This window comes from Centruroides vittatus, unplaced genomic scaffold, assembly GCF_030686945.1.
Source record: "Centruroides vittatus isolate TY-2023 unplaced genomic scaffold, ASM3068694v2 contig_1213, whole genome shotgun sequence".
NCBI classification, from domain to species: Eukaryota; Metazoa; Arthropoda; class Arachnida; order Scorpiones; family Buthidae; genus Centruroides; species Centruroides vittatus.
Genome location: NW_027120776.1, coordinates 1,177,707 through 1,191,090, shown reverse-complemented (window position 1 = coordinate 1,191,090; position 13,384 = coordinate 1,177,707). Strand labels below are relative to the sequence as shown.

The window sequence follows — 13,384 nt, the reverse complement described above, 5'->3', positions numbered from 1 at the left end:
ATTTTTTGTGAGGTATTATGTCTGCATAATGGGGAAAAAATAGTAAATATATTATAATGAAAAGTGGGATGCTAGAATCACTGAAGGGGTCCATATTTTCTTTTATCTGAAGAAAATTAAATTTGGACTCTAGTATTTCTAGCATTTTACTATTTTTTTTTATACTTCTTGGAGTCATGCAATTTGCTTTAAGCAGGCTGCTTCAATGTAAATATTTTATTCTAAATTGTTTTTAGTCATGTAATGTGATTTAAGTGATATGATCCAAGGATTAAGGTACGAGAATCAATAAATGAGATTCATATTACTATGATATTCAGTAAGACAGGTGAAATTCATAATGGTTGTGAAGCATTTTTGTTTAACCAGTGAGTTGTTTTCAGTTATAAAATTGTAATTGAAAATTTAATCACTAAAGTCAAGAAAATCATTAATTAGAAGAAATATAATTATAAATTATCATTTGAATTAAAATGTTATCATTTGGAACTTTATTTCTATCATTATATGTTTAATAAACAATCAAGAGCAGCAATATGCTATGAAGAATACAATAAAGTATATTATTTGATTTCATTTTAAGGAATAAAATGGATACATGGAATTGATTTGTTGATGGACAGTTCTTTACATATAATTCCTCTCATTGCTTTCAAATTAGTTATTGTGTAAAAGCATAAAGACATTTCAGTTTGGACTTTTACACGTTTGACATTTTTGTTTGATATCTTTCAATTAATTTAGTATAAAAGACTGAATTTATTTTTAACTTGGTTACCTTTTTCTTTTCCTGTTTTGATATGTATTAAGTGCAGGTACTGTACTCCTGACAGATGCATATTTCTGACTGGTTTTTTAGTATCCACCATAATCTGGAAATTCGATTATTGTTGTTATTTTGAGACTTACCTGCACTGATAACTAATAACTGAATGATATAGAAACATTAGTTGGATAAATAAATAAGCCTATACTTAATAGAAATTCTGATTTTATTGACTGATATTAAATGGAAATGTTAAAACAATTAAAGACAGAAAAAATTTGAAAATTTACTTGCTCATCTAATGTTGTTTGCCTGTTTTTTTCAGTGCATAATTACTATATTTTGAACAAATAACAATTAAAAATGTATAAAGCACTGTTAAGACTGATAATGATTACACATTATCACCCATAAATTGTGACTGATGGTACAAGAAGACAGCTAAAAATTGTCTTAGGGCAGGCTGAAAAGTTTTGCCTTTACCTAAATAAAAAAGGAAGTAAATAAGATATTTGAGTAAAACAAAAAAATTAAATGTACTTTTACCTTTATTTGCAATTGTGAATAATTACTTTTCCATGTGATTTCAAAGTATCTTTAATACACTTTTGCCAAATTCTGAATTCCACCCTGAAAAAGTTCTTCTTTTACCCAAGACCGGTGGTGTACCTGCACTTGCCTGTTTTTGTTAGATGTAAAGTTTTGACTCCAGAGGTCTTTCAATTTGGGAAACATGTGGAAATTGCTTGGAGCAAGGTCTAGACTATAAGCTGGATATGATACCATTGAATTCCAAACCAACAATAGTATTTATTTATTTGTTTTACATTAAATTTTGAAAAAGCCATCAGACAGTTGATTTCTGCTACCCAATTACTCATTAATCCCAAAAGAAAGATTAAAAATAGAATAAAACAAAGAAAAAAATAAACAAAGTTATAACACGATACATAAAATACATATACAGTGGAAAGATATATAAAAATACATCTAATAAAAACATAAAAATCGTAAGTTAAAAAAACATATATTTGGCAATATGATAAGTAAAAAGAGTAAATGTAGAAAGCAGAAATGCGTGAATAAAAATTAAAAAAGAAAACGAATAATAGTAGTAATAAATAAATAGTAAAAATAAGTTTAAAAGTTATGTAAAAAATGTTGACATGTCCGCTTGTAACAAAGTAATTCTTCATTAAGTAGACATTTCATCGGGCCCATATTATCAGTTATTCAACTTTAAAATGTAATTTTGAAAAGTCTATATAAGGAAATTGTAAAATTCAAACAGAATTTACATCAATATCAAAATAGCAATATAATGTCATGATAAAACTCAAAACATTCTTTTTTTTCTCTTTGAAGTAATTTATCATAATCTGCTTCACAGATGTAACTATCAGCCTCCTTCAAAATAAAAACTTTATTTTTTTTCAAGTTATGATATTGTATTTATGATATTTAGTGAATACATAAGTGTAATACTCTCAGTTATTCAGCTTCGTTTAGAGTTACTTCACTGTCTTTCTTCCAGAGAAGAACAGCCAAAAAGAAGTGTTTTTCGTTTTTGTATGCTATGTAACTAATGCGTCAGTTCATGACAAATGGGCAATTTAACTGTGTATGAAATTGTAAATAATTTGCTTGGGGCTCAGTTTGCTATACTTGTTTGAGGCCTGGCATTATTACATTTGGCAGTTTCTTTGTGTGTCACATCAGCACATTTATTGTGGTATAAAACTTACATAAAATGATGGATGTTGATGGAAAGAATGTTTTGGGCAGTCAAAAATTAAATAATTGAACATGTTTGAACCCTGTATTCATACAGCTTTGTAATTTGACTGAAACAGGCTGAGTTTGGGATATCTGAGTTCAAAGCTATGTATGATGGATGAGAGATGACAGCATCTGAACAGAACTAATTGCTTTTATCCAGTTTTCACTACTCAAAACAAAATATGACAGAAGAGGCAAAACTTTTCAGCCTATTCTTGAATGTATTCAAAAGTGATGATAATTATAACCAAATTCTGATTACAATGAATGAAGTTTTACAAATTTATTTTAGGACGTGCTAATTGTGATAACATTAAGTGACTGGTAATGATATCCATAATTACAATAAACTAGTTTACTGTATTAGATAAGTGGAATTGTTTATGGTTTGTATTGGAGTTCCTAATTTATAACCCAATCCTCCCTACTTTTGCAAACTCATATATGTACTTTTCTTTTTGTTGTGTATTGAAGCAGCATCTCTGCCATCTACAGTCATATACCTGTCTTACATCTCTTATAATGATCTATATTGCCTATAAATTTTGTTCTATAAAAATGTGATGTCTGCATCTGTATTTTGCTTTGAGAGTGACAATCAAAGTTGTCAAGAGAGGGAGAGCTGGGTCCTGAGAAAAATTAGTAACCCCTAATGGTTTCTACCCCTATAAAATTAATGTTATTTTTACTAACAGAAAATAAAATATTTAAGACTGCTTTTTATTAATAAGGAAGCATCATTTGTTCAAAAAACAAGAAAAAGAATGGCTAAAAAGAGCCCTCTTTACCCCTGGACCCATACAAGCTCTTCACAGCCCTTACAATTCAGTACTTCTAGAGTGTTGTTTAATTGTTATTACTTGTTCTCCCGATGGATTATTTAGTGTTGTTTAATTGTTATTACTTGTTCTCCCGATGGATTATTTAGTGACTGCTTTTTATTAATAAGGAAGCATTTTACATACATCATTTGTTCAAAAAACAAGAAAAAGAATGGCTAAAAAGAGCCCTCTCTACCCCTGGACCCATACAAGCTCTTCACAGCCCTTACAATTCAGTACTTCTAGAGTGTTGTTTAATTGTTATTACTTGTTCTCCCGATGGATTATTTAGTGACTGCTTTTTATTAATAAGGAAGCATTTTACATACATCATTTGTTCAAAAAACAAGAAAAAGAATGGCTAAAATGAGCCCTCTCTACCCCTGGACCCATACAAGCTCTTCACAGCCCTTACAATTCAGTACTTCTAGAGTGTTGTTTAATTGTTATTACTTGAAGCGTGCAATGCCATAATGTTGTAAATGCCAAAAAACAAACTTTTCAGGAGAGAGAAAAAACACTTTTTCTAATGAACAAACTTTAATCAAATGCTATAAAAATTATTTTAACAATTTACACTTTGGAATAAAACATTGGGTTTAATTTCAAACACCTAAGTCTGATGGTAAGGAAACAAAAAAGTTTAAAAACAGGGTTAGAGCCATAACGTTGTAAATGCCAAAATTGTGCAAGTGCATAAAGTTGTAAATGCCAAAAACAATTGCAATCATAAAATTAATGTTTCTACAGCTGAAAAACAGCTTTGAATACCAAAAACTTACATTTAAATTATTAAACACAATTTACAAATTCAATATCAATTTTAACATTAAAAACTGGCAATAATCTATTAGTGACTACTTCCTGGCTTCAGCAATGTTGGGCCCATAGTTTTGGTACTTGAACTGGGCTGTAATCTTTATTAATTGTAATATAATTATGATAAATAAAGGAAAATATAAACAATAAGGTATTAATTTAGTGTAATAAAAGTTAAAATGTATTTGAAAACTTCAAATTTGAAAGATTAATGAAAGTTTGAATATCATTTTGAAATATCAAATAATAAGGTGATACAGGTTAACTATTAATAAACTGGCATTCGGTTATCGGTTCTGCGTAAAAAACTCACTGCGTTACAAATTGGAATAACAAAATGATGTAAATGTAAACCATAACATTTTACGTGCCAAAAGTCACGTGGCTTGCACTTTGGCACTTAAAACGTTATGGCTTGCACATAAATTCATCTTCAAAATATAGCCACTTAGAGCGCCACTATCGCCACAATATTTTTTTGTAGGAAAAAACATTGCATTTAAAATTCATTTCTTCAATAAAACGTATTTTGAGAAAAATGGCATTTACAACCTTATGGCATTGCACGCTTCACTTGTTCTCCCGATGGATTATTTAGTGAAAAGCATAAATTTTGTTGTAGAAAACTAATCACACAGAGAACACACCAGTTTTTTTTAGCAAAATTTATGCTTTATCACTAAGTGCTACCTTAGATAACCAAAATCTCTGATATAACAGACAGCCACATCTATTTTGGATTAAAAATTATGTATATAAAGGATTTGTATGGTAGCACTTTTAAGCCTTGCTTAGTGAATTTAATTGTTAATTATATATATAAACAACAATTTTTACATTATTTTTTATACAGCTAATATATGTACAATATTTTTTTTAAGAATAAAAATATGTATTATTGTAGTTACAAATGATTTGTCTCACATTGAAGTTAAATGATTAAAAGTAACAGAAACAAACAAACTATTTTGTAATACATGTTATTAAAATAAAGGAAAATTGTTCACAATTGATGAAAAAGCAAACACTGAAAAACACATCACACAACAGACCTTTACTTGTAGACTACTGCTGGAATCTGAAATTTATGCTTTATACTTGACTTCTCTCAGAACTGATCACAATAATTTACATAATAGTAAAATTACAAAAATCTTAAAAGGGCTTCATCACTTTATGCTTTTAAAAATAAAGAACACTGTTGTACACACTTGTTGAACTTTTATCCCCTGCTTACTGCTTAGATTTCATGAAATGAACGTTTTCGGCCTTACCTGAGGTCTGCTTCAGGTTAAATGTAAACTGGATTCTAATCTTAGAACAGTTTTTTTTGAAACACTTTCAAATGTTGAGTTTTAAAATAAATTCAAAGCTATGCATGTGCTATGGAGCGTTGGCTTTTACTTGTTTTTTGCGTAAGTAATGCCAGGTATATGAAATCTTATTATTTCTTTTTTAACCATGTGCATCGTGATGCGCTCTAGATTCTGTAGTTCAATTGCTGTATCCCTCCAACTGGAAGGGTGTGAATATGCTCTCCTAACTAATGCTCTGAATGCTGTGATTTTATAAGTGTAAGGGTTGGCTGAGTTTGCCAGTATAAACTATAGGATGTAGCCTGTTTATAATATATAATGGTATCGACCACTCCTTCATTGAGCCAGATGTGGATGTCTAGGTTATGGTGGTTAATACGGGGTTAGCACATGCCTATTCCAAACCACATGAATGCACAGTACACCCAATACAGTCAAACCTGTTTTTATGCGGGGGATAGGGACCGCATTTAAAAAAACGCATAAAAAAAATCTTACGAAACTTCACGAATGGCTGTAAATAATAGTTTTCGCAACACAATTAAAAAATATTTTTTTATGCGGTCAACAGGGACCGCATAAAAAAAGTCTCACATAGAAAATAACTCAAAACCGTACGAAATAGAATTTATTGACAACAGATGTCAGCACTTGACTGCATCGTCTGGTCTATCGTCTGTTTTACATATTGTCCAGGTGGTGTTTTGTTGACTTAAAAAGTAAATTATTTCATTTTTCGCATATTCATGCAATAATATTACTATAATAAGTGCATTTATGCTATAATAAGTTTATTTAGCTATAATAAGTCAACGTGAGACATGACGAATCGCACGAAACTAGTCGCCAACTATATCGCACAAAAAAAACGCATAAATTAAAAATTCGCATTAAAAAATCGCACAAATAAAAATCGCACATAAAAAGAGCGCATAAAAACAGGTTTGACTGTACTTAGAGCTCACAACCAAGGTCGAGATCAAGACTCAGCCAGCAGACACACTATGGTTGAGTACAACCAACGATTTCAAGCTTTATATAAAGAAATTGAAATCAAAACTGGTACCAAAATAACATACTGAAGGTCTCCCACTATATATACATTATTACACAATGCGAAAGACAAACAGGATGATTTTAGGGCTCCGGGAGTATACAGTATTCCGTGAGAGATGACAGGTTTAGGCGAGAAATGGTGTACATTGGCTCCACTAACATTCCGTCGAACAGAGAGTCAAGGAGCACAAATACAACATAGGCCATGCTCGTTACACCACTGCCCTATCCACTTATGCCACCGACCCAGAGGTTTATGCCATCCTATCCAATGCCAGACTGATAAAAAAAAGAGCTTTTCACACTGACCACATCAGGGCCCTAGAAGCCCTTGAAATATACAGGACCAGCAGGACAGGGAGATGTAGAAACTCCAAAGACGGTAACATTCTTTCATACACCCGACATTACTTATACCCGACAAAGACGGCAAGAAAGAGCCGACGCTCCATAGCACATGCATATCTTCGAATCTATTTTAAAACTCAACATTTGAAAGTGTTTCAGAAAACTGTTCTAAGATTGAAATACAGTTTTCATTTAACCTGAAGCAGACCTGGGTGAGGCGAAAACGTTTATTTCATGAAATCTAAGCAGTACCCGGGGATAAAGGTTCAACGAGTGTGTACAAGAGTGATCATAACACTGTTAAGCAGAGTAGAAGATATTGAAATAAAGAACAATAAAAATGCTCACAATTGATAAAAAAAAAAGAAAAGATGATAATATAAACACCAACAGAAACCCGACGCATAGCAAATAGACACCCACAACTGCTGTAAATAATCAGGCTATAATTTGGATTGAAATTATAACCCAATTACTTATAACAGTTGTTGGTGTCTATTTAAAAAAGAGTAAGTCACTTATAGGGAGGGTAAAAATCTCCAGCAGTAGTCTTCAAGTAAAGATCTATTTTGAGGTTGCACTTTAGTGTTTGTGGAACTTTTTTATCAATTGTGGACATTTTTATTGTTTTTTATTTTAAAAATATAATGTAATGTGGCCCATTTTATAGGAATTTTCTAAGATTTTTGTAATTTTAGTATACATGTTATTCTTTTAAACTTTCTTTTATGAATTACAGTATAAGGAAACTAGTGTGTTCATTTACAGTCATCTTGGATAATTGGGAAAGTAAAATAATTATTCAATTACTAGATTGGACGAAAACTTGCAAATTGGGCTGCTTCTTAAAACATGTTTTATATTAGTTTGTATTGTACTTTTTATTACAGGATTTTTTTCAGTTTTTTTTTTTATTGATGTATATAAACCAAAACTGGAAGAAATAATTCTATAGAGAAACACATCTTGTTATTACAGCAAATTGACTTTATTTAATTGAATAGATGTTTTCATGATGTTTCATAACTCAGCTGTTTGTATGCATATTGTATATAAAAAATTGTTTCAGTATGGTGGTTGTCCATAAAAATATAAATATAGTATTGCCATATTTGTTAGTGTCATTATTATTATTATTTAATTAATTAATTTAGTTATTTTTATTACACATATTACAGATTTGTCTTATTTGTTCATGTTTGGACTGTCATTTAAAAACTGTAATGGTTCTGTGCAGATTTACATTCCAAAATTTAAATTATGAATTACGGATCATTGCTAAATTCGGCAGTGCTGCAGTGGCTGTGAGAAGCTTAAAGGGAAATCATTGCTAATAAGATTGCTATGTATAAAGTGAATGTCAAGTTTGAGAGTATAAGTTACAGCAGCTTCAGAAGATGCTTTTTTCGCAGTATCGAGATGGCTGCACTCATGAAAATTGGTAATTCCTGATTATAACGTTACTTTCAATTTGTTAAATAATAAAAGAATATTACTATGTACTGTACACTGCATTAGTACAAACAAACCACTTGAAACAACCTATACTCTGCAGTAAAATTAATTCTTTAATCTAACGTTTTCGGTTAGCTTTACTAACCCTCTTCAGGATTCCCAAAAAACCATTATTTCGAAAAATACGTTCGAAAAACTCTTTACAATTTAGAATGCTTTTAAACTTTCCGGCTGCGCAATCTCAGATCATTCTTTCACAGCTGCATATCGGCCGCTCTCCAAGCGGAAGGGATTTGATATGATTCTTTAAAATTAATGCTTTGCCCTTTTTCATTGTACTTGCCAATACACCACGCCTCCGTATATTTAAGTTGCCTTATATTTGCCACTTTCTGTACAATTTTCGCATCGTCCCAGTTGATAGACACCTCATCCGGATCCGCTATCGCATAGTTGGCTAACGCCGTAACTGGTTGCCTGCATCTTACATTACTTTTATGCTCCTCTAACCTTACCGCCAGCAATCTCTTCATGGCCCCTATATAATACAGCTCCGTACTTTTCCTTTTATCCTGCACTGGTATTCTGTAAACCCCTGGAATTTTCATTCTGGATTTTCATTCATTCATTCAATATAGAAGAATAGGAATAGAGAAGAATAAAAAAATAGCATACAGGAAGAACCCTACTGTATTTCAGTTGCTATGGAACGACAAAGCGCCCATAGACAGAATGAAAATTCCAGGGGTTTACAGAATACCAATGCAGGATAAAAGGAAAAGTATGGAGCTGTATTATATAGGGGCCATGAAGAGATCACTGGCAGTAAGGTTAGAGGAGCATAAAAGTAATGTAAGATGCAGGCAACCAGTTACGGCGTTAGCCAACTATGCGATAGCGGATCCGGACGAGATGTCTATCAACTGGGACGATGCGAAAATTGTACAGAAAGTGGCAAATATAAGGCAACTTAAATATACGAAGGCATGGTGTATTGGCAAGTACAATGAAAAAGGGCAAAGCATTAACTTTAAAGAATCATATCAAATCCCTTCCGCTTGGAGAGCGGCCGATATGCAGCTGTGAAAGAATGATCTGAGATTGCGCAGCCGGAAAGTTTAAAAGCATTCTAAATTGTAAAGAGTTTTTCGAACGTATTTTTCGAAATAACGGTTTTTTGGGAATCCTGAAGAGGGTTAGTAAAGCTAACCGAAAACGTTAGATTAAAGAATTAATTTTATTGCAGAGTATAGGTTGTTTGAAGTGGTTTGTTTGTAATAAAAGAATAAATATATAAGAATTTAAACTTTTGTTTGTTGAATTTAAACTATTGTTGAACTTAATTAAGCATTAAAATACTTTTGCATTCTAGTTCATTATCTTTCATCAAGGAACACTGGCAAAAGTTTAAATATCTCATTGAACACTGAGATTATAGCTAACTCTACAGATTGTTTCATCATTGCTGTAATATTTGGTGTTGTAAAATTACTACTTGAATGTGTGCAGTTTTTACTTCAGCACCAGTTTTTCCACTGCTGAATTTAGCAATGAACCTGTTAGTTTTACCAAAAATGATTACCGTATTTTACGGACTATAAGACGCACCTTAATTTTTAAGCAATTTAAAAAAAAAAATACCTAAAAGACGCTACGGACTATAAGACGCACCTGAATTTTGGAGGCAATTTTTCAAAGAAAAAAGTGCGTCTTATAGTCCGTAAAATACGGTATATCTTTTAATATTTTGAAATTTTCTTCTATATCACATATATATGATCTGAGGATGACTATTAAACAATGGTTGAAAACATTCAACCGATTATGTACGAAAAAATATATTAACTTATTCGATGTTGAAATTTTTCTCCGTTGCGTGTCGCTTCATGTTGAATTTTCGTCGATTTTAAGCCTAATGAAAAGTTTTATAATAATAATCGAGGCTATTGTATTGTTAAAAATTATTTCTTTATTTTGTACAAACGAAATTAATATATTGAAAAATATAAAAACAAAAAAATTATACTTTAGAAGTCTAATCTAGTATCAAAAACGTTCGATTCAGCACGACACAGTCTGACTGGAAAGCTTTCGGTTAACCGGCTTTCGGATAAGTGACGTTCTACTGTATAATTATGTGATATACTATGTGTTTGTAAGCTGATGAGAGGTCCTTGTACTGGAAATGCATTCTTTCCAAAATTTGAAGGTGATTATTAAAGATTAAAATCATTTTGCTGGAAAAATGTGTTTCTGTATAGAATTTTCTTTTATCTTTACAAATGCTGTCTAAATAAAGTCTAGTAGAAAAATATCAAAATGGCTGAAAGTGTTATCTCTGAAAAAAAAATTAAAGTACTAGATCATTTAAGGGGAGGAGAATCAGCTTTTGCTTTTGTCATAAACAAATCTACCATAAAATGTATTTAAAAAGAAGAGAAAAAAATTGGAATGTAGTAACAAAATCTCTTCACGTTTATTTTATATTTTTCAATTTTCTAACCTTACTTTTTTAGTGCATTTCTTCTTTCCATATTTGTAATTTCCATATCCATAATGGCTTTGTAGCATATAACAACCGAAAATATGGAACTTCTATCTCACAGATCTCACATATAATTTCTAAGTCAATTAATAACTAAACACACCTGTTTTATATTTGCTGAGCTTATTGTTTTATTCCTCCGAACGTTTTCAGCCTACTGTAATAGGCCATCTTCAGGCTTTACACTTTTTGTTCGAAATGGTAACATTCGAATTTATTTGAATTTGCATTTTAAGTTAACGGATTAACATACTCTCAAAACGCTTTGCTAACGAAAAACTTAAAGTAAAACATAAATAATAAAATACAAAATAACTGAATAATAACAAAAATAATAAAATACAATAACTGAATAATGACGAAGAATTTTACATCTAGATTAATTAATTCAGTTGGTCTAGATTAATTAGATCAGCTTTCCAGTTGGACTGTGTCGTGCTGAATCGAATGTTTTTGATACTAGATTAACTTCTAAAGTATAATTTTTTTGTTTTTATATTTTTCAATATATTAATTTCGTTTGTACAAAATAAAGAAATAATTTTTAATGATACAATAGCCTCGATTATTATTATAAAAATTTTCATTGGGCTTAAAAAACAAGGTATACGGAATATTAAATGAATTAATTGAATTGGAAAACGAAATATTCCAAGAAAATTCGGGTTGGTTGCAACAAATCAATAACAGTACGGTTAAACTAACCAACAGGGTGCAAAATACTGTAGAAAAAAAGTACGAAAGAAAAATGAGTTGGATTTTAAAGAAACAAACACCAAGCAAAAAAGAAACAAATGTAACACCATACATCCTATGGGACCAATATGAAGTGTCGAAATTTGTAAAAGATACGTTAAAAAATGGGCCTAATTATGTACCTAACAATAGAAACTTGTGGCAAACCTCAATAGCAGAATTGGAAAGAGGCATGTCAGGTATGAGTGTGGTAGAAAAGGACTATTTTAGATGGAAAATGATACACAATGAAAAGAAAACACAGACAGGACAAAAAAAGGAACAGATAGATATAAAACGCACAAAAGAATGGTTAAACAAGAATCAGTTAGTATTAACTAAAGCGGACAAAACAAAACAAATGTTTATTATGGAAAGAAAATGATACAATACAGCTATGGAGGAGTATATCAAAAAAACCGAATGTGATATCGTGGATGAAAGAATAATCTCAAGCACAGATAAAAAAGTTAGAAAGATTGAAAAAGCTCCACTTTCATCCATCTTAACCTTCCTAAAAAGAACACACAACCCCAATCCACAGATGCCAAGGATATTTGCATTCGCGAAAACACACAAAGAGAACAAAGAACTCCTGTGGTAGAAAAATGTAACGCACCTACATACACGCTGGAAAAACGATTAAAGCAATACATAAAAGAAAAAATGGAAGGTAATGGTTTTGTGACCCAGGATCCAAATGAACTAACAAGAACATTGCAAAACTTAAATTTAATGAACGATGAAATAGGAACTGTAATGGACTTTGAAAGTTTGTACCCCTCCATAAATTTAACATCGTGCTTCAAAGAATTAATTGAATTTTTGATACAACAAAATCAAGAGGTGGAGAAATTCATGGAAAACCTACAAAATTTGGCAGATCTAATTTGTTTTCATTCCTTTTTTAAATTTAATGGAGTAATATATAAACAAAAGAACGGAGTTGCCATGGGAAGTCCTACGTCTGGATTCCTATGTGAACTAGTAATAAGAAAGTTAGAAAAGAACATCATCGAAGACTTTGCAGATGGCATTGTTATATACAAACGATATGTTGATGATGTTTTAATAATTTGGAAAGATGACCAGCGCATTAACGATTTCTTGACTGCAATCAACGACAATGAACATGGTTTGAAACTAAAATTAGAACAAAAAAGCCAAAGAAACATCCATTTCTTGGATATTAACATGGAATTTAAGCTAAGAAACATACAAACGACAGTATATTGGAAACCAACACATGCTCCTTTATATATACCAGCATGTTTGAAAGACCCATTTAAGTATAAGCTATCTGCATTTAAGGCACTCATCAAAAGGGCCTTCTTATACTGCACCGATGTGCTAGACCGGGACAAAGAAATTAATAGAATCCAAAAGGTAGCGAAGAATTTGGGATACAAAATGTCCACAATCAAAAGCCTCATCAAGAGTTACAGTAAACAAAAAGGTACAACGGCAACGAATAACGGCACCACAACTTTCAACAAGTTCACATACAATGAGCAAACAAGGAAGGTGGTGAAGGAATTGGGAAAATACAAAAACACAAACATAATTTACAAATGAGCACCCAATATTTATAGACTATTAAGAAATAATAAAGACAAAATTAGAATGGAGGAACAAGCGGGTATATACAATACACCATATGAGAACCAACAATTAGGAATTGATAAAGAATATATAGGAGTGACAAGAAAAAGCCTCAAAGTACGGGTAAACGAACATAAATATA

General features: G+C 31.2%; 2 protein-coding genes across 2 annotated transcripts in view; both read left to right on the top strand.

The window, feature by feature from the left end:
• Wdr33 (WD repeat domain 33) overlaps nt 1–13,384 on the top strand; it is a 97,201-nt gene that overhangs the window by 3,069 nt on the left and 80,748 nt on the right. The gene's annotated exons all lie outside the window — the stretch shown is intronic.
• Nucleotides 12,307–13,215, top strand: LOC136985739 (uncharacterized). The gene has a single exon (XM_067283085.1). The coding sequence runs from the start codon at nt 12,307–12,309 to the stop codon at nt 13,213–13,215; it is 909 nt and encodes a 302-aa protein (XP_067139186.1).

Coding starts and splice junctions, on each gene's coding strand:
- LOC136985739 (XM_067283085.1), top strand. CDS start 12,307: ATGGAAGGTAATGGTTTTGTGACCCAGGATCCAAATGAACTAACAAGA.